General features: G+C 43.9%; 1 protein-coding gene across 2 annotated transcripts in view; it reads left to right on the forward strand.

The window, feature by feature from the left end:
* The window catches only part of VPS53 (VPS53 subunit of GARP complex), a 123,463-nt gene that overhangs the window by 55,949 nt on the left and 41,408 nt on the right, over positions 1-26,106 (forward strand). For both annotated transcript variants that reach the window (XM_020915440.2, XM_070478814.1), the window contains 3 exons: positions 3,128-3,229; positions 10,798-10,892; positions 23,098-23,340. In XM_020915440.2, the coding sequence (XP_020771099.1) occupies positions 3,128-3,229; positions 10,798-10,892; positions 23,098-23,340 (440 nt within the window). The remainder of the gene's footprint in view (positions 1-3,127; positions 3,230-10,797; positions 10,893-23,097; positions 23,341-26,106) is intronic.

Here is a 26,106-nt window from a genome sequence, read left to right on the forward strand (position 1 = left end):
AATCTCCTGACCCGGTGACATCAGACAAGTAGCCCACACTGTACTGCCTGGAACATCTCTCTGCTTTTTCAATGCTGCCTTTTATGTTTGCTTCTTACGACTTACCTCCATCCATTGAATACTCCCATCAGTGAGCATGGAGCCTAGGAACGCCCTCAGTCCGCATCACCAGTATCCCCTTTTGTCAACATTCCCAAGAACACATTGTTTTTAAAATGAGGCCTACCTGTATATAATTGTGAAACATATTATCAACCCTGGTAGGCCTAGATGAGGAATATTTGGTTCAAAAACTTACATCCTGTTTGTATTGCTGAACGATTTTGAACAAAGCTTTGCATTCAGTTGCTGACTTGCTCTCCGCATCTCCAAAGGACCGAAAGACTCAGAATCATAGCGGGCCAGCTCAACAGTGTGATCCCCAGACCCAGTTTGACCCAGTAGGATCAGGAATCCAGTGCTATTAACTAATTTAACTTGTTGAAGCTTAGATTCCCTTTTTCACCCTCACCCTAAAATACCAGCAACCCTCACAGAGACAACTAAAACTTAGAAAAATATGGCTTTCAAAGAAACATTACTTTCTAAAAATAGCCTAATTCTGAAAATAAATTTAAATTGCTTTACATTTATGAGGTTTTTTTTTCCCCCCATATCAGGCAAACAAGCCAAATTTCAAAGGGTATACATTTGAAATGTTTGCTGGGTTCTTACACCATATTGTTTCTTCAGAGGATGCCTCAAAAATCATTGTTCTCCTCCTAATATCCTTGAGCTAATGCATTAATTAAGCTTCCCAGGTGGCGTAGTGGTAAAGAATCCACCTGCCAATGCATAAGACACAAGATGCAGGTAAATCCCTGGGTCAGGAAGATCTCCTGGAGGAGGAAAAGGCAACCTGCTCTGGTATTCTTGCATGGAAAATTCCATGGACAGGGGATCCTGTGGGGCATAGTCCTTAAGGTTGCAAAGAGTTGGACGCAACTGAGCGTGTGCACGCACGCACATATAGTGCCTTAATCACAAGACTTTCTTCATACACAAAGGCTCTGTCCAGCTACATATAATGTCCAAGTGTTTTAGCCAAGAATTAAGTATAAAAAAAAACAAGAAGAAGAATTAAGTAGTTTACATGGATGTAAGTGGAATTGTCTTAAAGCTTAAACCAGACATGGGTGTGGTTTGTGTGTGTGTGTGTGTTTAAGTTTTATTTTTTATTTTTCTGTGTTGTTTGTTGGGTTCCTTCTTTCATTGTTTTCTCGGTAACATCTTCAGCTGATGTCCTGGCACCGGACAGAGTCATTCATACACTGTGGTCTGTCTGCCATCCCTCTTGCCATAGGGATTAATTCAGTCTGCTGCACTGAATTATCAGTGCAGTGAATTATCAGTGCTGCACTCAAATTATCACAAGGACTTTTATTATTTTTGAAAATTTAAAAAAATAATTTGTTTAACTGTGCCAGGTCTTAGCTGTGGCACGTGGGAGCGTTGATCTTCATTGTGGCATGTGTATCTTTAGTTGCAGCATGTGAAATCTAGTTCCCTGACTAGGGATCAATCCTGGGCCCCTGCATTGGGAGCTCAGAGTCTTAGCCACTGGACCACCAGGGAAGTCGCCTCACAAGTACTTTTAGAAACTCCCTCTGTACCCAGCTTCTTGTCTCAAGAGAGCCGTTCCTCTCCCCTCTTCCTCTTCCCCAGCACGTGCCAATCCCCTTTATCCTGCTTGTCTGCTGAGTTCCCTTTCTGCCAGAACACCCAGCTCCTTGGCATAAACAACATTCTGAGGTCAGATTTGTAAAAAAGAAAAAATTCCAAAGCACCACCTCGATTCTGTTGTTGCACTGGAATCATCATTGTAAATAGGTATCATGTGCTTCTTCTAGCATTTCACATGCTGTATCACACTTAATCCTTCAAGTAGTCTGTAACTCTATCCTCGTCATTCAGCCAGTCAGGCTGCTGGGGTTCAGAGAAGCTAGGTGACTGGGCCAGTGCAACAGCATTGGAGCTGAAACCCACATCTCCCGCCTCCAGCTTTCTACTAGCCCGAGGTCTCAGTCAGTGATGTTTTGAAAGAGTGGTCACAGGACTTTCCCGGTAGTCCAGTAGCTAAGATTCTGTGCTCCCAATGCAGGGGGCCCAGGTTCGATCCCTGATCAGGGAACTAGATCCCACATGTGGCAATTAAAGAGGTCGAGTGCCACAACTAAAGACTGAAAATCCTGCATGCTGCAGCTAAGACCCAGTGCAATCAAATAAATGTTTGTTTGTTTGTTTTTAATACATGCTCAGAAGTATTTTTGAAAAATGAAAAAAAAAAAGTCACTTTCAGGGGCTGGGGAGTAATTTGTCTCAAGGAGGTCTTGTTGTGGGTGCTGTAATGGGTCTTAATTGGGAAGAGAAAAGTTATGATCTGGAACACAAAAGATTAGCTCTGGATTTTGTTTTTTAATTCAAACCCATCTTCATATTTCAGAAGAGATATGAGATCTCTGGCCAGGCACCAGAGATAGGACAGAAGACAGACATGATTCCTGAAGTCACAGAACCTAGTGGGGAGGAGACACACACATGAGTAATTGGCAGTATTTTAATAAATAACCTGGTTAGGGGACATGCCAGGTTGGGATGGAGGCTTCTAAACAAGACTTGCCAGGTGGGAAATGGCTGCCCAGAACAGGGGACTTCTGACTTGAAGACTGAAGGATGAGTGAGAGTTTTAGGCAGCTCACAATTAGGGTCAGGTGGGCAGTAAGGTTTCTGGAAGAGCCAGAGGGAGTTTGATGTGTGATGCGGAAGTGCACCAAACTGGTGCTGTGTGATTACCTGGAGGGGTGGGCTGAGGGGAGAGGGGGGAGCTTAGGAGGGAGGGGACACATGTATGCCTGTGGCCCATTCATGTTGATATGTGGCAGAAACCATCACAGTGTTGTAAATTATCCTCCAGTTATAAAAAGCAGTGTGAAGGCCTGGTGGTGAGAATGTGATCCAGGGTGTCTCCATTTTTGCCCATCAGTTTGTATGGTATAGCTTTTGGAGATTCTTGAAAAGTCATATCAGTGGGGAAAGGTGTTGACTCTACTCAGAAAACACCCATCTGTTTCTCACATCTAATTAACAGAAAAAACTCGAATCTCCACCTGCTTCCACCAATCCCTTCCTGGAAGATGAGCCAGCAGCAGAGATGGAGGAACTGGCGATGGAGAAAGGAGATTTAGAGCAAGTAAGTCTGGTTTGCACACCCCCCCCACCCCCCACCCCCCCGCACAGCCTGCCGAATGTTTGTTTCTGAAAATGGATCTGCTCATTCTTAAATATGATCCCTTGGCTGTTGACCACATTCAGAGATTACAACTTTGGTGGTCTTTCTAGAAGGGCTTTATCTGAAAGCACATTTAGAAACCTGAGTAAGAGAGCAGTCCTTCCTGCCCCACCGCACCCCACCCTACCCCTCTGCTCTCCAGTCGCCTCACCACCACCGGCCAACACATCCAAACTTGATCAGCGGGTATGGCAGGGCGGCCAAACTCTGCCCTGGCTCATTCATCATCTCTCGCATTTGTCAACCCAGCTTTTAGTTGTCCCCTGATCTCGTCCGGTGATGACATGAGAGGCTGAAAGATCCCTGGTGAAGTTAGCAGCCCCCGTCAGCCAGGAGAGACTCCGACTCAGCGGAAGCCAAGCACCTTAGGTCTGGAAGCTGTCAGGGAGGCCTGAAAACACCAAGGGGACCAATGGCATATTTGGGGAGTTACTTTTCAGAGCACACCAGCGCTTTCATTTCCTTCGGCTTTTTCTGTCCAACTCTTAAATTTCCTCTCCCTCCATTCCAGAGAATGGTGTTTTTGTTTCATTGCCATTTTATGACACGAGAGGTTAGAGCAATAAATCAGGACTTTTCCTGTCTGGATTAGTGAGCCTTCTTTTTAATTTTCTACACTTGGCTGCTGGAGGATGATTTTATGGGATTATTTTGATCCAGACACCACCGAAAGGGAGGCCGGCTGGGAGGAGCAGTTCTGGGAACCCCATAGCCACGCACATCGAAGTTCACCCTGTGTTCCTAGCCCAGGGGGGATGATAGGTGTACAGTCCTGGCAGGAGCCAAGAGAGCAGAATTCCCAGGAGCAGCTCTGAAGTGATGCCATCAGAGGTATCTGATCCACTGATTAAATAATTATAATAATGTGGATGCCTCAAATTTTTATGGTGCTTTATAGTTTAAAAGTCTTCTATAGGCCTTACTTTATTTCATCCTTCCCATGCCTGCCTCTCCTTTTATAGGATTTCTGTGAGCGGCAGGCTCACTGAATAGCCCAGGGTTATAGAGTTTGGAAGTGAAGAAACTGGGAAAGGACTGGAAGCCAGGTCTGGAAGTCAGAGACTAAAATTCCTTTCCTGGCGCTCTTTCCATCACACTGTGATGTCGCCCTGAAAAGTGGAGGACCTAGAAATGAATCCCATGAATAAAAGGGAATGAATAAGGGCTTCCCTGGTGACTCAGACGGTAAAGCATCTGTCTGCAGTGCGGGAGAACCAGGTTCAATCTCTCGGTTGGGAAGACCCTCTGGAGAAGGAAATGGCAGCTCACTCCAGTACACTTGCCTAGAATATCCCTTGGACAGAGGAGCCTAGTAGATTAAAATCCATGGGGTCGCAAAGAGTCAGACTGAGCGACTTGAGGAGGAGGAGAAAACTGGAGAGATGCCCTGAGGCCATATCCCAGATATCTACAAGATTAAACGTGATTGATTTAAAGCCATCATATCAGCTAGGCTAGGAGAAAACAAAGATTTCTCTGAACTAAAGAAATGCCTCTCTCAGGGACTTCCCTGGTGGTCCATTGGTTAAGACTTCATGCTTTTAGTGCAGGGATCAAAGGACTGATCCCTGGTCTGGGAACTAAGATCCTACATGCCACTCAACACAGCCAAAAAAAGAAAGAAATGTGTCTCTCACATTTTGGGAAGAAGGACTGGGATGAGAAAGAAGAGTCCAGGTGTGGAGCCCATCCTCCACCCGAGCTCGGGTATCTACACCCTCTGAGCTGGCCTTCTATAGTTGGGCTGTTTTCAGGGCCCTCCTGTCTCCCCAGTGTACATGGCTGCCACTGTCATATCCAGAATCACGTAGCTGAACACTCAGATGCTCCCAGTGCTGTGGAAAACTATCCCATTAGCCAGTCATCTCTGGGTGTCACAAAACCGGATTATGATAGAGTTCCCCACGAGCTACAAAATCAGTTTTGTCGGGTAACTTTTTTTTTCTTTCTTGTGGAACTTTTTGCTCATCCTGGAAGCTTGAGATTAAGCTTGTCTTAAGGATGAAGACCTGCTCATTCTAAGGACACAGAACACCGGTGCATGGGGTAGAGCAGAGTCACGTGATGGAGAGGATACCAGACTCTGGTTTGCCATCAGCTGGCTGTGTGACCTTAGGCAGGTACTTTTCTCACTGGACTTCCCTTGTTTCTTCCTGTTTAAAGGGAGCCAGTGGTTTTCCAGTTATATTCCTTGGTGCCCTGTCACATGTCACTGTGGGGAGCTGGAAGGAGACCAGAGCTCTAAGTCCCTCCAAATCAGTTCTGTTTTGAGTCACTTTTTTCATGGACTCCCAGGTAAAATTACTTTTGGATCAGGGGTTCTAGGTATGTTCAAAAGGAAAGTACTAAGACTTCCCTGGTGGTCCAGTGGTTAAGACTTCAGCTTCCAATGCAACGGGTGCAAGTTCAATCCCTGATCAGGAAGGTAGATCCCACATGCCTCTCGGCCAAAAAAGACAAAACATAAAACAGAAGCAGTGTTGTAAAAAATTCAGTGAAGACTTTAAAAATGGTCCTAAAAAAACTACTGAAAACCGCTGGACTAGATGATCCACCCTCAGTTTCACGGGCTGTTCCTTTTTAGTAATAAAACTGACACAGCAGTGACTAATGCCTCCTTGTCTGCGTCCCCAACCTCCTACCGTCTCTCCAGCACCATCCCACTTGTGGTTGATTAGGTGGGAGCTCCAGGACCCACCCCCCACCCCCATCCCCACCCCCCTACTTCCCAGTCACTCGCTGGCTTCTGAAGTTGGGCTCACAGGAAGCGGAGGAGCCAGGTGGGGCTTCAGGGGGAAGCGCACGAGATGCCGGTGGTGAGCTCGGCCAGGGCAAGGGGACCAGTAGTTGTCCTGGGTTAGCCAGCCTGTTGGCATCACTGCAGTCAGCAAACAGAGGCCCTCAAGATGAGACTATAGAGCAGGAAGCGTGAACTTGAGAAGAGGTATTTAGTTCGAGCAGTCTGTTGCCAACATGTTCCCAATGATTAAAAAATGGCATCTGAAGGAGGACTGAGGGTCCTCAGAGTATAAAAGAAAGAGAAGAAATAAGGAATCTCTGGCTTTAAAATGTACCCTTCTGGTGATCCGAGCAGTTAAGATTTAATCTGTTTACATTGGATCGTAATAAAAGGAAATGGGACCAGCTGCAGACCTCCTTACTGTGACAACAGTAACCTTTTATTATTCCATCAAACTCCAGGAGGAAATAGCTTAAACATCTGCAGTTTTTGGACAGAATTCACACACTCCGAAGTCCAGCCCGAGTGCTACTGCTAAACGACTTTAGTATATTCTTTAAGCTGAGAAGCAGCCCTTTAGGGAGCTGGAAGGTGCAAAGGGAGACACCAACTTGAGCTGCAGTTCTAGCCTGTAGCATCTAAATATGAACACAGATATTCAGGCAGCCAGAGGCAGGAGGCAGGTGGGAGTTAAAAAATAACAGGTTTGAGGCAGTCCCTCCCATTGCTCCCCTCTTGCTTCCAAATCACACTGAAAGCTCGGTAGGAGGACAAGGAGCTATGACTATGGCTATAGGTCCCTCCTGTCCGCTGGGAGTGTCGTTGGAGGGCAGAGGCTGGGTGGAGCAGTCACCCGCAGGGGTTCAGGCCACCTGTGGTGTCTGACTGTGCGGCTGGCTCTCGGAGCCACAGCCAGAGGCGTCTGTGGGGCCTCATCAAACTTGGGTCCCCAGGAAGACGGTCAGGGTGAGTTTGTTGAAATATCAGGCAGCCATACTCCCTAGTCATTGGAATCTCTATCTGAATAAGCTCTTTAGATTCATCCATACATTTTAATCACATATCATTTTGTGCATACATAAAAAGGAAAATATAAGCAAAATAAATAGGTAAAGATATTCCCCAAATTTCTTCGCCTTTGGAGTCTTAACTCTGCTGAACTACCTTTTTTTTTAAAGAGCTTTTTGATGTGGACCAGTTTTAAAGTCTTTATTGAATGTGTTACAGTATTGCTTCTGTTTTATGTTTTGGTGTTTTGCCCAGGAGGCATGTGGGATCTTCTCTCCCCAACCAAGGATCGAACCCACACCTCCTTGCATTGGAAGGGGAGGTCTTAACCCCTGGACTACCAGGAAGTTCCTCTGAACCACTTAAAAAAAAAAACTTTTTATTTGAGAATAATTATAGACTCATAAAAAGTTTCACAGAGAAGTCCTGGATACCCATCTCTCAGCTTCCCTCAGTGCTGATGGCTCCCATAGCTACAGCACGTTATCAAAACCAGGATGTTGATGCTAAGCTCGTTTTTCACTCAGGTGTGGATGTCTCTGTTGCCACACAGTGTGGTTCCAGCTGCTGGTGATGTGCCATTTCTCAAAATGCTCCTCTGCTATACCTGGGATTATCTGCCATGTTTTTTATTGTTATTTGAAACCTTTTTCTCTTTTTAAAAAAAATAATGTCAAATTTAGGGAAAGTTTTAAAAATATTACTAGGAACTCCCAAATATCTTTCACCTGAGTTCACTAGTTTTTACTATTTTGCTACATTCACTTTACCATTTTCTCCCCTCCCTCTCTCTCTTCTGTCTCTTATTCTCCCTCCCTCTGTCACTTTCTCTTTCAGAACAAGTAAGTTTATAAGTATCATGCCCTCTGTCTCTGAGTATTTCAGTATGTATTTCCTTTCTAGGAAACACATTCATTTAAGATACTCACTAAAGAGAGGTATTCACTAAAATCACCACAGGTCAAAATCAGAAAATTTAACACCAATGCGATATCTCATTTATAGACTTATTTAAATGTTATAATGTGATCCAAAAGTGATAAATTAAAACGCTGTAAATTGTTGGGAAAGCACACTGTAATTAGTAAATACATAAAGCCAGATACAAAATACACATGTTGATTTAAAACATGACAATATTCTATATTATACAAACTCCCATTTATAATTTCCAGAAGCTATCCTACAGACTTGAATATTTTTGTCAGGGGAAAAAATATAAATAAAGGGAATAATTATAATATTTATGAAGATTGCATTTTAGTTAATGAAAGGGTATCTGGGTATTGTGGTCTTATTTTCCAGTTCTAAAATCAGGATATCTGGGTCCCCAGTGGCTCAGCTGGTAAAGAACCTGTCTGCCAGTGCAGGAGACAGAAAAGACAGGGATTGGATCCCTGGGTGGGGAAGATCCCCTGGAGAAGGAAATGGCAACCAGCTCCAGTATTCTTGCCTGGAGAATTCCATGGACAGAGGAGCCTGGCAGGTTACAGTCTGGAGTCGCAGAGTCGAACACAACTGAGCATGCCCGTGCACATGCTGTGTGGCAGTGTTAAAATCAGGATATTTCAGGATATCTAATCCTAAAAATGTTAGACAAGTTAAATCACATTTCTCTGTTCGTTTATCAGATCACTTTATTGAAAAGAATAACAAATTTTGAAGTATAAGTAACTGACCTGGAAAATGTAAAACAGATAAGGACCACACCTTCACAGTCATCATACTGCATCACAGATCCCTCATTCTAAACTAATGGAAATGTAGAAAAACCCCTAAGGTATCTATGAAATGAAGTAGAACTTTGGATCTAGCCAATTTAAACTCAGATTAACCCGCTCTTACGTGCTAAGTCACTTCAGTCATGTCCAACTCTTTGCTACCCCATGCAACCGCCAGTCTCCTCTATCCATGGAATTCTCCAGGCAAGAATACTGGAGTGGGTTTCCGTGCCCTCCTCCAGGGGATCTTCCTGATCCAGGGATTGTACCTGCGTCTCTTACATCTCCTGCATTGGAGGGGGCTTCTTTACCACTGGTGCCACCTGGGAAGCCCACAGCCTCTCACAGTCTCAGCCTAAGGCCTGACTTTGGCAGTGGCTTCTGGATGGTAAGAGAAAAGAGCCCAGACTATAGTTAGTCTTAGGAAGGACCAGAGTTTCTTCAAATCCTGCCAAATAAATAAAGATACGGAATTCTTAGAAGGTGAAAAGGGAATAGAGCTAGGTATGAGATTAAATGGGATATGTCTACAGTTGACATTTAATTTTGGGTGATCATTACCAGTTTTTACAGATGTTTTTAAGTATTTCAGGTTTTTTTTTTAATTACTAGAAGATTTATATCCAAATTGTACCCCTGTATGAACCCCAGCAAAGCCTCAGAGACCTGTATCTATTTTTAAATGCCCACAAACAAAACATAGATAGAATTGGCTTTTCTTTTTTTAGGAACAGAAATATGTAGGAAGATCTTGTTTATTTTTTAGATGTTTTGAAAGGGAATTTAGTAGCAAAGAGTAGTTTTTAAATGCTTTCCTGCCCAGATAACCTTTTTATCAGATACAGTTTTCCCAGCATCAACTGGGGACCAGGGCTGATCCATGTTTTCACTGGTGCAAGGCAAAAAATACAGATAAAACAGCCAGCCTGTCTACCTACCTATCTTTCTTTCTATCTTGGTATAAGGTCACCAACTAACTGTCTCTTCGTGGCAAGAACTGCCTTTATGCAGCTATTTTCTCTTTTAAAAGGTTTAGGTATAAAATACTCTTTTAGGAACTTGTGGCGAGAATATCGAGAGTGTAAAGTAGCAAAGTAAAAAGTTAGCAACCCTGTGTTGGCTCCCTACCCTTGTTGTTGTTGTTGTTGTTTCCTATTTGTTGATGAAATTCAGCAGTCAGGAAGCGTTACAGTGACAGCAGTGATCTAATAGAAAGCGTTCCCCTTTAGGAGATAGGAAACTTCATCCTGTACCTGGGGGCAGGCTGCTAACACCTTCTGTGCCTCCCTTTCTTTAGGTGTAGTGAAAGTGAATGTCGCTTGGTCGTGTCCAGCTCTTTGCCACCCCATGGACTATACAGTCCATGGAATTCTTCAGGCCAGAATACTGGAGCAGGTGGCCTTTCCCTTCTCCAGAGGATCTTCCCAACCCAGGTCTCCCTCGCTGTAGACGGATTCTTTACCGGCTGAGCCACCAGGGAAGCCCTTCTTTTAGTTTAAAATAGTAGTAATAATTCCTACATTGAGGGTTGTTGTGAGGAGTAGATGAGATGTTATTTCGTATCAAAGTGCTTGGCCCATAATAACAAGCAGTAAATGGAGGCTTTCAAAACTAGACTGTGTAAAAGTACTTTAGACATTCCAAGGCACTGCCCAGCTATAAGGTGCTGATTATTAGCAAGAATTTGCATTTTTGAAACATCAGTCAGATGATGAAGAACTTCCAAATTGAAAATGCATGTGTTATCACAGTAGCTGTAAATCTTTCACTGCACAGAGCACATAAATGATGCCAACAAAGCTGGTTTATTATTCACACGCTGGCATGAATTATAATACAGGACATGGTCCTAGTCTAGTTACACTGCGTGCTTCTTTTCTGTAAGTTAGAAGTGAACTTTGAAGAGATGTTTTTGTTGAAACTGCTGGAAAATTTTCAAAGATGGCTCAAGCATAGAGTTTTTTTTTTTCTTTCCTTTTCTCTCTTTTTTTCCTTTACAGCCTAAGAAGCCTAAAGCCCCAGACAATCCATTTCATGGCATTGTTTCCAAGTGTTTTGAGCCGCATCTCTACGTGTATATTGAGTCCCAGGACAAGTGAGTGACAACCATTTTGCTGCTTTCTCCTGCCATTTCTCCCTCCTTGAGTCAGGGAGGGGCCTAACAAGTGCACAGCTCGTTCTAGACGTTGAAGGAGGGACTTGGCATGCCTGTGACCCTCCCTGGAAAGCTGTTAAGGATACTTTTTGGTCTTTTGAGTGTTATAATGTGTTATGTCTGAAAATCTCAGAAGCCTGAATGGGACTCTAAGGCGCTCCTAAACAGGTCCCAGTGCCTATTTCCGAGATGGGCACTGAGCCCTTTACGTCTGCCTGTCAATCTGCCAGGCTTTATGATATCAGGTGCTGAAAAGTGGAGACTGAAAGCCTGAACTCTAATATATATGTTTTCAAGTATAATTTAACTTTTCATTTTAAAATCATTTAGATTCATCAGAAAGTTATAAAAGAATTCTCATATATCCTTTGTCCAGAGAATGGTGGTGGTGGTTTAGTTTCTAAGTTGGGTCTGACTCTTTGTGATCCCATGGACTGTAGCCCACCAGGCTCCTCTATCCATGGGATTTCCAAGGCAAGAATACTGGAGTGGGTTGCCCATCTGTTCTCCAGGGGATCTTCTGACCCAGGGATTGAACCCATGTGTCCTGTATTAGCAGGCGGGGTATTTACCACTGCACCACCTGGGAAGCCCCCAGAGAATGGTAGCAGCTTAGAGAACCGCAGTTATCAAAATCAGGAAGGTGCCATTCTCCCCTAAATGTCCTTCCTCTGGTCCAAGACCCAGTCATGCATTTAGTTGTCAGGTCTCCTTAGTCCCTTTTAAGCTTGAACAGTTCCTCAGCCTCTTCTTTGTCTTTCATGACCTTGACACTCTTGAAAAGTGTTTGACCAGCTTCGTCCAGAGCCCTCAATTTCTGTTTGTGGTGTCTCCTCTTGATTGCATCCAGATTCTGTGTTTTGGGCAAGAGTACTGCAGATGTGACACTGTGTCCTTCTCATTGCCCAGCGCACGATGTCAGGAGGGGGCACCTCACGTGGCTTTGTCCTGTTCCTGCCGAGGTTGACCTTGACCAGTTGCTTAAGTGGTATCTGCCAGCTTTTCCCCAGTAAAGCTGCATTTTTGCTTTATACTAAGTATCTTGTGGGGGGATACTTTGGGACCTTGTAAATATCCCCCGTCTTGTCACTTCGCCCCTCACTGTCACATGTCTTGACAATTCCCGCCTGACACAGTGATTACTGTAGTGTTTGCCAAACACTGTGGGTTTCTATCATTTCTGCTACATTTACTCATTGGGATTCTACTAGAAGGAAGAGCTTCCTCTTCTCCCCCACTTGTTGGTTGGTTTGTTTTTGTCTGTTTGGACTGATGGCTTCTTATTTTCTTTGATGGATTATCATCCATTTAATATATATGCTTTTTGCAAATGCAGAGGCTCCAGAAAATGCTTATCAAGCAGCCCAGTACAACCACAGCCAGTTGAATATGGTCATGAGTGCTCTCACAGCCAGAAGAGTGTGGTCATGTTCCAGTATCCACTTTTATGCATAGGACAGGGACCCCTCCTCATCCCTGAATCTCTGTCCACAGGCAGAGCAACTGTGGAAGGCCCTTCTACAATGGAAGGCAGATTTTGTAAAGGCCGGGTTTCTGAAACAGGTTGAACTGACTGGAGGCAGGCTGGTCCAGGCTTCAGGAAGAGGCCCTGTAGCCTAAAGTATATGTTTAGAAGGACCAGACAGTGGCTCACACAGGAACAACAGCAGCTCTGAGAAACTCCTTGAGGGGAGTTCTCTGGGAAAGCACTTAGGTCCTAAAGTCTAGTCCCTCCCCCTCTTTTTTTTTAATGCTTCTTTCATTTTAGCACATTCTTACTTAAAAGTATATTCCAAGGGTAGACCAGAAAATTAAGAGAACATTTCAAGTGGGTATTTGTGTCTTACCTAGAATGTTACTGTTCTTCAACTATTTGATTTTTTGTTGTTGTTCATTCGCCAAGTCATGTCTGACTCTTTGCGACTCCTCATGGACTGCAGCACCTCAGGCTCCTCTGTCCTTCACTGTCTCCCAGAGTTTGCTCAAACTTATGACCATTGAATTGGTGATAGATTGCTTCTATTCTTTCCTTCATTGATTACAAAATTTTGTAATCATATTACACATTACATATTAAGACCCCAGAAAATTAATTTGTGAAAGAGCTTCTATGTTAACAAAAACAACCTCCTCCCTGCCACCTACCCAGCAAAAAAAAAAAAGTTGCCTTGACATCTTTTGCCTTGTAAAGCCTGTTTTCCTCCTGCTTTGTATCCATTTGGCTTACATCCATAGGCATGCAAAAGGGCAGACTACTAAAATCAAGTTTAAGAAGTCATTTCCTCCTCTGTTAAATAGTTACTATTACCATTTTTGTTTTTTTTAAACACCCTGTCTTCTGCATTCACAAAGTTTTTTTCAGGATTACTAATAAGACACCTCTGCAGGGCAGGAAAAAGGAGCTGCTATTTGCCTGTTAGATGAACAGGTCTTGAAGTAATCCACCTGTATGACTACTAGGGACCAAACCCCTATCTTCTCTTATCAATCCAAATTCTTAATTTTAGAAAGGCTTGAAAGCTGTTGAGTCTAGGGTTTAAAGTGCGTATCTGAGATAACCATGTGGTTTCCCCAAACCTATCCAGCCTTAAGAAAAAAAAGAGTCATTTTGTGGATTATCTGGTGTCATCCTGGGATTCACTCTTCTCACATGGCCTCAATTCATATAAAGCACACTCATTGTTCATGAGACTTTGGGCGAAGGGCCAGCCCTCCCTTCCTTAGGGACTCTCCATTTCTCTCTGAAAAATGCAGGGCTGGCCCCTCAGCCTGCCGCCTGGCCTCGCCAGGACGCGTCCACAGCACAAGGGCAGTAGCGGAAGCTTCTCGTAGGAGAGCTGCGTAGGCTGGGCTGCGCTCGCTCCAGAACAAGCAACAAAAGCTGGGAGCAGGAAATCAAGTTCAAGAAACCCATTTCCTCGTCTGTTACAGGAGAGCATCAGACAGAATAATGCCTAAAGCAGCCTAAACCATAACCTTGAGTCATAGACCCCTCTGAGAACCAACAAAAACCACAGGCCCTCTTGCCACAAAAAACAAAAAACAAAAAACCATGTGAACCCACACACTATTTTGAGTATAGTTTCAAGGGGTTCTTCAAAGTCCTTCCTGAAGTCAGAGAATCCCAAGACTGGGGAAGGAACTCAGGTGGACACTGACTGGGGGCAAATCACTACTCCTGTTGTAGCTCTGCAAGGAGGAAAACCTGAGGCCATTCACACGCTCCCAGAGGACAGAGACCCAACCCAAGGTAGTGGAAAGAGCATGGGCCTGGGTGCCAGCCAGACCTGCACTTGCATCCGAGCCCTGCACGCCCCCTCCTCGGGCCTCCAGCTCCGGTCCTCACCTCTCCGAGTCTGTTTTGCACCCTCTACAGTAAGTGTATAAAGCCCCCATCGCAGGATTAGCGGCAAGGGTGAAACGACACAACGTGTCAGCACCTAGCGGAAGAAAACAGGGCTCGGGAGCCGTGTCTGCCCTGCCCTTCTGGCAATCCTGTTCCAGACTCTCAGGTGGTTGGGTGGCCTGGTCGGTGCTGCCAGCTCTCTGTTGAGCCTGGCGTGGGGTCCACTCTCATCCCCGTAGCGCCCTCCCTGCCGGGGAGAGTCCTGGCAGCACCTGCCCCAGCCCAGGGCCCAGCAGCAGCAGGAGGACCGCGGAGCCGGTGCCCGGGAGGAGGCAGGAGTGGGGCTGTCCTGAAGTCACCTCTCACCCGGCTGGGCTGAGCTGTCCTCCTGTGCCCTGAGCCGGTTTCTCAGTTTTTGTTTATGTCCAAGGAGGAAGTTAGTTGTATCTCTTCTACTCTTGGAGATGTAGTCATTTTCTTTGGCCGACTCTTGCAGAAGCGATGTCTCTCCATAACCAGTTTTTCTTCACTCCATTCAGTGACATTTTCAGGCTGAGAAATTATTAGTGACTCCATTTCTGCCCATTCTCCTGAGTTCTCTGTAATAGCTTTTGTTGAAATAGAGCCTGCCATCGCTTCTAGCTGGTCAAGCCTAGAGTTTCTCTGTAAACAGACGTTGCTTACCATTTGTTTTGAATTAACTTCTAACCTTAAGAAGAGTTCCAAGAATTGTACAGAGAGCTCCTGTGTATTCTTCACCCAGATTCTTCCATTAACAGCTGTCCCTCCCACCCCTGAGCAGACACAGACAGACACATTCTCATATATATATACACATGGTTTTTGTTTGTTTATTTACTAGTCTCTTAAGTCGTGTCTGACTCTTTTGTGACCCTATGGCCTGTAGCCCACCAGGCCCTTCTGTCCATGGAGTTTTCCAGGCGAGAATACTGGAGTGGGTTGCCATTCCTTTCTCCAGGGCATCTTCCCCACCCAGGTACTGGACCCATGTCTCCTGCATTGGCAGGTGGATCTTTACTACTGAGCCACCTGGACAGCCCCACATAGCCACAGTGTAGTCATTACAACCACGAAGGTGGCGTTGACCCCGCACTTGCGTTGAATCCATAGACCCCATTCTCTTTCCCCATTTGTCCCAGTCCTGTGTTTTATAGATCCAAAGTCCATTTATTTGTCACAACTCTTTGGTTCCATCCAGAAAAATAACTTATTCTTTCTTTATCTTCCATAGCCTGAAAATTTTTGATGAGTGCAGGCCAGTTACTTTGTGGAATGTCCCTCAGTCTGGTTCTGACTGATGCAGCCTCGTGAGTCATGATTCATACAGAAGTGGTGCTGTGTTTTTCTCAGTGACTTCTATCACGAGACATACAGTGTCAACGTGTCTCATAACTTGTGCTGCTCAGTTTTACTACTTGGTTTAGATGGTATCAGCCAGGTTAATTAATAAGTGTTTAATAAGTGTTAATTACCTAACCATGAACCCATATAAATAGCTTTTTTCTCATATTTCACTTACTTATTTTACCATCCATTAATGACATTTGTCTGAATCCTTTATTACTAAGAGAGTTGCCAAGTAATTATTTTTCTAATCCCATCATTTCTTCTGCATTTCTTCTGTTTTAAGAAATAGGTTTCTCTTTTCTCCATTTATTTATATCAACATGGACATGTGGATTCCTGTTTTATCCATTGGGTTTATAGCCATTACTATCTTTTTATCTTTTAACTTTATGTTGGAATAAATTTAGACCTAAGAAAAATTTCAAAAATAGTGCAGATATTCCATTTTCCCTCTCACAAACTCCTCCATGTTCGCATCTTACATAACTGTAGTATAGTTATCATCAAAACCAGGTGGTTAACACTGATACAGTACTAGTAACTTAACTGCAGGCCTTATTTGGATTTTACCAGTTTTTCCACTAATGTCCTCCTCTTCCAGGATCCATCATTATTTGTTTTAATGGTCAAATTGCCCTTGACTTGGCCCTTCCAGGTGGTTTTCCATCCTTTTTGTATGCCCCTAGTGTTTTTTGAGCACTTTCTTTCTGGCACAGCAAAATACACCAGGCTCATCTTGTACTTTCCTAACCCAGCCCTGGAGTCATCCATTTTTCCAGGATCCCTTGTTCCCTTGGCGGGAAATGTTTAGAAACTAAGTGCTGGTCATCAGGTATGTTCATTACTGCTTGAATATCATGCTTCTAGGCCCTCCAAGCTGAGAGAGCTAAGACATACATGTATGTGTATATCTATGTATATTTTTACCCTCTTATACCTATTTATATATTTAAACCCATCAGTCTATGCCAGTAACTCCAATTCTAACCTAACACCGCAGGGTTTATTGGAGCCGCCCTGTTCCCATGTCTGTAACTGCTTTCTACAGCCATGAGAAACTTGTTCGCAGTATCCTCCATGTAGTTATTTATCTGCTCCGTATACCTGTGTGGAACCCATCTCCCAGGTGTGCTCAAGCCAGAGCTTGGCTCTCCAACCTCACTGACCACACCAGAGCCAACCCCCCTGCCCCAGTCATAAGGAAGGGGTGTGTGTGTGCTAAATCGCTTCAGTCATATCTGACTCTTTGTGATCCTGTGGACTATAGCTCGCCATGCGCCTCTGTCCATACGTTTCTCCAGGCAAGAATACTGGAGTGGGCTGCTGTGCCCTCCTCCAGGGGATCTTCCCGACCCAAGGATGGAACCCACGTCTCTTGATGTCTCTTGCACTGGCATGCAGGTTCTTTACCGCTAGCACCACCTGGGAAGCTTGCATGTGCCCTTGGATGAACAAGTTCTCTAACTTCCTGGGTTTTTTTTTTTATTTTATTATTATTATTATTTTTTCCCATTTATTTTTATCCGTTGGAGGCTAATTACTTTACAATATTGTAGTGGTTTTTGCCATACATTGACATGAATCAGCCATGGATTTACATGTGTTCCCCATCCCAATCCCCGCTCCCGCCTCCCTCTCTATCCCATCCCTCTGGGTCTTCCCAGTGCACCAGCCCTGAGCACCCGTCTCATGCATCCAACCTGGACTGGTGATCTGTTTCACCCTTGATAGTATACTTGTTTCAATGCTGTTTTCTCTGAACATCCCACCCTCGCCTTCTCCCACAGAGTCTAAAAGTCTGTTCTGTACATCTGTGTCTCTTTTTCTGTTTTGCATATAGGGTTATCGTTACCATCTTTTTAAATTCCATATATATGTGTTAGTATACTGTATTGGTCTTTATCTTTCTGGTTTACTTCACTCTGTATAATGGGCTCCAATTTCATCCATCTCATTAGAACTGATTCAAATGAATTCTTTTTAATGGCTGAGTAATATTCCATGGTGTATATGTACCACAGCTTCCTTATCCATTCGTCTGCTGACGGGCATCTAGGTTGCTTCCATGTCCTGGCTATTATAAACAGTGCTGCGATGAACATTGGGGTACACGTGTCTCTTTCAGATCTGGTTTCCTTGGTGTGTATGCCTAGGAGTGGGGTTGCTGGGTCAAATGGCAGTTCTATTTCCAGTTTTTTTAGGAATTTCCACACTGTTCTCCATAGTGGCTGTACTAGTTTGCATTCCCACCAACAGTGTAAGAGGATTCCCTTTTCTCCACACCCTCTCCAGCATTTATTGCTTGTAGACTTTTGGATAGCAGCCATTCTGACTGGCGTGTAATGGTACCTCATTGAGGTTTTGATTTGCATTTCTCCGATAATGAGTGATGTTGAGCATCTTTTCATGTGTTTCTTAGCCATCTGTATGTCTTCTTTGGAGAAATGTCTGTTTAGATCTTTGGCCCATTTTTTGATTGGGTCATTTATTTTTCTGGATTGAGCTGTAGGAGTTGCTTATATATTTTTGAGATTAATCCTTTGTCTGTTTCTTCATTTGCTATTATTTTCTCCCATTCTGAAGGCTGTCTTTTCACCTAACTTACCTGGGGTCTTAAGCTGCTTCGCCCCCTCTCATCCTCTTGCCCACTTTTTCTGACTACTGTCTTCCTCTTCTGGAGCCATGACTCCTGTACTTTCCAATTAAAATACCATTTCTGTGAATGCTGCCTGCAGATCCACCAGGAAAAACAGCCTTGGTCATCCATACCTAAGCTTGGTCCGCAGTGTGGTTTTTCCCTCTGTGTTTTAATCTTTCCCTCTATTGCCATCGCTCTGAAGTAGTCTGTATTCCCACATGGTTTTTCATATTGGTGGCACTCCCAGCAATATTTCACATGGCTCCCCCTAAATGCTTATACAGTTCTTAGGTTAAAAGCTCAAGTTACAGGGAAGAAGGCAAAAGACCCCATCCATACCCATGATGTCTTTCTTTAAGCTGGAAAGAAAGTGAATCTGAGCAGTCATTGTGACACCACAGATGTGTATGGTGCTTTTGAGATTTGAAATCAAAGCCTCGGGTAGTGGATAGAGCTTGGCTTGGAGATAGTACCTTAGAGATAGGCCCCAGTTCAAATTCTAGCTCCGATAAATTCTGTGACCTAGGGCAAGTTATATTATTTTTCTCAGCATCGGTTTTTTTTCATTTTTAAAATGGGGGTATTAATGCCTTCTGATCAGGGCTGCTGTGAGGATTAAATGAGGTTGTATTTATAATGCATGCAGCAAGATACCTAGTTTATAGGCTTACAGCCTAGGGTAAGAGAGAGACCAAAAAACCATTTTGGAACACAGCATGGAGGGGTAAAAGGCATGACACTAGTTTGCTGTGGGAATTCAGATGTGTATGAACCTAACTGCAGATATCTTCTACCTCAGCCAGCCCTCTCCTTTTTCCTGTCCTCTCCCTCTCATGTCATATTCTGTACTTTTTTTTTAAGAAATTTTTTTTTTGCGTTGTGTACTAGAATCGAACCCAGGCCTCCTGCACTGGGAGCATGGAGTCTTAGCTACTGGACCACCAGAGAAGTCCTTTGTACTTCTGACTCTAGGCCTTTATTCTTTTGTTTGAATCTGCTGTGAAATTTTCTGTCTAGTTTCCTCTCATATTTTCTTTGTCTAAAACAAATTGTTTGTAGTGTCTATACTGCAAAACTAGCAATTTATTGCCATCTTGAGATCTTAAGATCATAAGCATGAAGGTCCTGTCTCCCCTAATAGGATACTGTGTCTTTATCCTCACAGCACCATGAGCAGGACTTAACCCTTTATAAACGTTTATTTGATTGTAATTGGTTTAGGGCATAAAGGGCAAGTCTACAATTCCGTTCAACAGGTCAGCATGCACCATGTCCCTTTCTCCAGTAGCTCTTCCTACAAGATCATGCCAAAACTCAGGGTAGCATTTGGTGTCTGAAAGAAATGGTAGCATTTTTTTTTTAGGTGAATTCATTTTTATCTGATACTTACAGCCCACAGCACTTTGCACATACTAAGTTCTCCGTCCAGTTTTGATTGGTTTGGACCCTCTGTGCCAGCTCATGCACCTTGCCCTTCCCATCCAGGTGACTCTCCTCTTCTTTTCTGTGAAGCTGCTTGATTGCTCGTTTTCCAGTGTCTCGTGTGGCATAGCAGCACGCTGATGAAGAGTGCTAGGTGAAAGAGAGGGGTGGGATACTCTGACTGGTTTATTTCTCATTCATACCAGAGAACAGTGTCCAAAGTAACCCAGTGAACATTTCGCAAAATGTGGAAGATTGTTAGAGCTTTGTTTATGAGGAAATTTTTGTCTCTGTTCTATGATCGTAATTGATTCACAGTCTTACTCATCAGCTTGACTGTGAAATAGGAGGTAGATGACGAAGTATCCTGGCTTCAGCTTCCAGGGGAATTAGATGAGAGGGTCAAGTAAAAATGGTTCAGAGCTCTGGCCCCTGTTTTGGTAGGCACCGTGGATCCAGAGGTTAGAGTCTCTCATAGAAGGACTCTAGTGGAAGCCTTGCCTGCTGTTCTGAGCTCTCCTCTGTGCACCAGCCCTACCCCCAGCTCGCCCTTCCATTCCCACCCTTTAGGGACAAGATGTGGAGGTTGGGCACCAACATAATTTGGAGATTAGTTTCACGCATAAGCATGAAGGGGGAGCAGAAGTAACAGAGACCTTATCCCTGCTCTCAAGAATCTTACGATAACATGCGTGACACAGAGAAGAATATTCTACCACTGGAGAGCAAGCAGCTTTCACCTTTTGTACCAATATCACTTTATAAGAAGGGACTGTCTCAGGAAGGATCTGAATTTACCCCGGAGATCAGTGAGAAAGACAGCCATTCCTGATGAGCATTGCCCACCGCAGGCTCAGGGTGGGAGAAGGTCAGCATGTTTCCAGGATAAGTGACATCTTCACACTGTATAGTGGTGTATTAAAAAAAAAAAGTGTCAGCATTACAGATGCCAGAATTGCAATTATATAGAGGATGGGCGTGAGTAGGGGTTGTCTGGGTGCCCCCTGAGCTGAGCTAGGAGGGCAGCGGACAGATGGCCATGGGAGAGGCACCAAGGAAGTCATCCAGGCAAGGGCACAGAGTTAGGGGCTGGAGATGGAGCTGAGGGGGCAGCTGAGGGGAGTCCAGCTGAAGTGTGGGGACCCAGTGGAGGAGAAGTGGGAGATTAAATGGAAAGGTGAGGCAGGAAGAGGGTGTGAGGAAGGGGGATGGTCACCCTGGAGCTTTCCAAGGTCAAGCTCCAAGGTGATGGCTTGCTGACCATCACCACCGTCACAGTGCACCAGGCTAGGCCTGAAGTCCTTTGAGGGCAGAGTGACTGTATCTAGATGTCATAAACTCTTAGTAACAAAAGCTCTTGGGTAAAGTGTCAATCTTCTCCTGTTCGTGCTAATTGATACTGCGTGTGGTTCTTGTCTTTTTCTTCCTGACGGTTATATAAATACATGTAGAAAGCACAGCTGGATTCCTGTAACCTCAGACAGTAACCTAAAAAGATGCAGAATGTCAGGGCGGGTGGGAACACCCTCCCCTTCCCCATGTTTCATACAGCACAACTGTGCAGGGACCGATTAATACAGCCCTGTGGGATGCGACAGTGATGACTCAACGTGACTGAGGCAAACTCAGTGACGTTCAAATGGGAAGTGGGCGAAAATTAACACCATCATCACCACCGTGACCTGGGGCAGGCCTGGAGCTGCTCAATAGTTTCTCTCCTCTCAGAAATTCTTGCGCCTTTAATTCCAGAAGTTGTAAGAATAAACTTCATTAAAGGAGAGAGAAAGCATTTTTTTGTAAAGAATATTCCATTACAGTTCCTCTTTGTTTAGGTATCTATCTGCTGGAAACCTTTAGGTTATTGTTATTTTTCAGTTGCTAAATTGTATCTGACTCTTTACAACCCCCTGGACTGTAGCCTGCCACAGTCCTTTGTCCATGGGATTTCCCAGGCAAGAATACTGGAATGGGTGGCCATTTCCTTCTCCAGGGGAACTTCCCGGATCAGGGATCAAACCCACATCTCCTGCTTGGCCGGTGGATTCTTTATCATTGAGCTACCTGGGAAGCCCACCTTTAGGTTAATGATGTCTAAGTATTTGGTGACATTATACCTTTTGTGTTTGAGGAGTAGTCGGGTAGAGTGGAGGGCTTCCCAGGCAGCAGTAGTGGTAAAGAACCTGCCTGCCAGTGTAGGAGATGTGAAACATGGGTTCCATCCCTGGGTAGGAAAGATCCCCTGAGGGCATGGCAGCCCACTCCAGTACTCTCGCCTGGGGCATCCCATGGACAGAGGAGCCTGGCGGGCTGCAGGCTGTAGGCTCACCAAGAATCAGACACGACTGAAGCGATGCGTGTACGCACAGGGTAGGGTGCGTAAGAAGCATGAGGTTTGGGGGCAGGCTGCCTGGCTTTTAATCCTGGCTCCCCCACTGTCTGGCTGTATGACTCTGGACAAGGTCCTTTTCTGTTCCTCGCTATATAACAGGGAGGTTAGTGTTAGTCCCTAGGTCATAAGGTTATTTGTGATGATCAAGTGAAGTTCAATGAAGTGATGCTTACAAAGAGCTGTGCATCATAAGTGTTCAGAAAATGATGACTGTCATGATGTAGGGTTTTCATTTCTGGCAAGAGAAGCTGGTACTAATATGGTACTAGGACCAGGGCACACAGCTAAACAGTAGATTCTAGGCTCAGCTTTGCCACTAAATTGTGTGACCAACTTTCTAGGCCTTCATTTTGTCATCTCTTAGAGGGTCCAGTAATACCTTGTCTTTCCTCCAGGGGTTTGGGATCAAATGTGACCATGGAATGCCTTGAAAAGTGTAAAGCAGCAGACAAATGCCAAATTTTGTCATCGATGTTATTATTTGGGGGGGGGGGGGTGTTGGTTGATGATACTGATAAAGATGGGTCCAATTTTTTTAGTGTTTTAAATTAATTGTTTTTTCTTGAGGTATAGTTGATTCACATTATTGTGTTAATTTCAGGTGTACAACGAAGTGATTCAACTATATAGGTTATTATAAGATATGGAATGTTGTTCCCTGTGTTATACAGTAAATCCTTGCTAATTGTCTATTTTATATACAGTAGTGTATGTGTTATTCCCATGCTCCTAATTTATCCCCACCCCCTTTTTCCCCTTTGATAATCGTACATTTGTTTTCTGTTTGTGAGTCTGTTTCTGTTTTTGTGAACAGATTCATTTCTGAATACAAGTGATATCATATAATATTTGTCTTTGACTTACTAAAATGGGTCCAGTTTTCAATGTAACAGGCATGAGGAATGATTTCCTGGTGGCAGTCAAGCACAACTGCTTTCTCCTCATTGAACTAAAATGACATTTCACGTTTTCTTCCTGCTAGAAACCTTGGAGAGCTGATAGATCGGTTTGTGGCCGATTTCAAGGCCCAGGGCCCACCTAAGCCCAACACGGACGAGGGAGGTGCCGTGCTCCCCAGCTGCGCTGACCTCTTCGTCTACTACAAGAAGTGCATGGTGCAGTGCTCGCAGCTCAGTACCGGCGAGCCCATGATCGCCCTGACCACTATTTTCCAGAAGTATCTCCGTGAATATGCCTGGAAAATCCTCTCTGGCAACCTGCCCAAGTGAGTTCCCATTCTTCCTGGTGTGAGTGGTAAAGTAAGCTTCTGAATATACCTAAATATGGAAATCTTTGAGGAAATCCATTCTGAAGTTGTTTACTGAACTGCTAAGAATATCAGGAAAATCCCCTGATGGAGTTTCTAATGGTCTGAGATGGTTTCCTCTCAAATGGGATCCCCTAACCGATCAGGACCGTCACAGGAAATATGCTCTCTGGTCACCAGCATAGGTCACATCCTAGCACGGTGGACTCCACAGAGTGTCACTCCCATTATAGATGGATTTAGTTCATGTGGATTCAGTGATTCAGGGATAGGTACTTGGCAAAAAAAAAAAAAGTGGGATTATGGTAGAGATGACTTTCGAACAGTAAGGGCAGGCTCATTCAGGCCAGAGTCTCTCTTATGACATCTTGCTGTCTTGGATGGAGCCCAATGTTTAAAGGTGTTGGGGGATTTGGGGGGAGGTCATTGTATAGCAGAGCTCCTAATTATAGTGACTTGACGTATTATTCTGGAGCACTAAAACATCGTTATATTTTTTATTATGTGTCAGTTGCTGAGTCGTGTCCGATCTTTGAGACCTCATGGACTGTGTGTGGGGTTTCCCAGGCAAGACCCCAGTCTCCTGTTCATGGAATTTCCCAGGCAAGGACACTGGAGTGGGTTGCCATTTCTTCCTCCAGGGGATCTTCCTGACCTGGGATCAAACTCATGTCTCTGGAGTCTCCTACATTGACAGGCAGATTCTTTACCACTAGTGCCACCTGGGAAGCCCATATTCCTTTCTTTCTTTCTTTTTTTTTAAAGTAAAATACAACAAAATGTTTAATGAGCAAATTCATCTTAGCAAATATGAAACTGCCACAGAGAGGAGGAGAGGGACAGGGACCCATTCTTATCACTTGAAATAAAATGGATCATTCAACTAGAATTTTAGAGATACTTAGGATATATAGTAGTTCCTATTAGAATATGGTCTAAAGCAATGCTTCAGAATTTAGTAGTTATAAATCTTCCCCATAGCTAAATTCAGCCAGTTCTGGAATGAGCTTCTGTCCTGGTCACTAAAATGTGTCATATATAGGAGTTTTACATTATTAGGAGGAAAGAAAATCTATAGGCTCTGGAAGAAATTTAAGGTAACAGGTAATGTTTCACCAATGGAGATTTCTTCGAATATGATTAACATTGTTTTTAAATTTTTAATAACTGGTATCCTGATTTTCAAAATAATGTAAGTTTATTATAGTTTAGAAAACACAGAAGAGCACAAAGATGAAGATTAAAAAAAAACCACCACCCAGAGAAGACAAATTGAACTTCTCAGTATACATTTTTCTGTTCTCTCTCTATATATGTCATGTGTGTAACTGTGTGCTTTTGTTTATTTATTTGACAGAATTGGGACTGCTGTGCTTATAGTTAGGTTTGTGCCCTGCTGCTTTCACTTAACATCATGCTGTGTGCATTTTCCCATGTGTATTAGTCAGTGTCACAGCAGGAAACATGGTACATGGCTGTGGCATTGTTAGTGAAGAGACTGTTTAGAAAAACAGGGGCAGGTGAAAGGAACCAATGGAGGACTCTGAAGCATCCAAACACTAGTGGGTAATTGTTACTACCTTAGAATTCATCTGAGAACTGGGGCTGTGGACAAAGGGCTGCCCCATGGAACTGTGGTCAGAGGGGGTCACTGCCAGGACCATGCTGAAGCAGAAGGAGCAGGAGGGCTCGTTGTCACTCAGACTCCTGTCTGCTCAGCCTCTCTGACTTGCTGCGGACATGGCTGTTGGCAGAAACTAACAGAAGACCAGAGGGCTGGGGAAGCCTGGAAGATAAGTCTTCAGAGGTCAGTCTTCCACACGGAAGAGAAGAGCAGAAAACAGTTAGCACAGTAAAAATATTCATCCAGGCACTTTTTGTTGTGGTTTTTTTTTTTTAATTTACTTGACTGCAGCCCGGTTCTTAGTTGCAGCCTGCAGAATCTAGTTCCCTGACCAGGTAATGAATCTGGGCCCCCTGCCTTGAAAGTGCAGGATCTTAGCCACTGGACCACCAGGGAAGTTCCAGTCAAGACACTTTCTTAACATCATGAACATCATGATGCCATGATGTTCCCACATACAGAAGACCCCAAGCTAACTTCTGAGATTTTTTTTTTTATTGACCATTCTCTTAATTAACCATTTACATTGGGTTCACTATTTTGGTATTTCAAATGACACTCAGAAAAGCGTCCTTGAATAGAGGTAGAACTACTGGGTCAAATAGTCTAAAGATTTTTTTCTAAGCCCCTGAAATATACTTCCAAAATGATTATATAGTTTGCTCCTAACCCATAGTGGAAGAGAGGGCCATGTCCTTTTACCTTTATAGGTACTAAAAATTAAGATGTCTTCAAATCTTTAATTACCAATAAGACTGGCAAGTTTAGGATTTTTTTGGTTTTTGAAGGAAAAGAATCTCTCCTTTTTTTTTTAAGATAAGTGTCATTGAATTCTGTCTTTCTAAAAGTGGAATCTTGGACTTGTCTGGTGGTCCAGGAGTTAAGATCATGCACTTCTACTGCAAGGGGTGCAGGTTTGACCTTGACCCCTGGTCAGGGAACTAAGACATCCTGCATGCCACACAGTATGGCCAGAAAAAAAAAAAAAGCAGAATCTCACAGTTTAAATTTTATAACTATAGGAAGTTATTTTAAAAACTACATTTTCCTATATTGTGATCACATGATTAGATCAATAGGAAGAGATGAGATGCTTTTGT

This window comes from Odocoileus virginianus, chromosome 17, assembly GCF_023699985.2.
Source record: "Odocoileus virginianus isolate 20LAN1187 ecotype Illinois chromosome 17, Ovbor_1.2, whole genome shotgun sequence".
Taxonomy (NCBI): domain Eukaryota; kingdom Metazoa; phylum Chordata; class Mammalia; order Artiodactyla; family Cervidae; genus Odocoileus; species Odocoileus virginianus.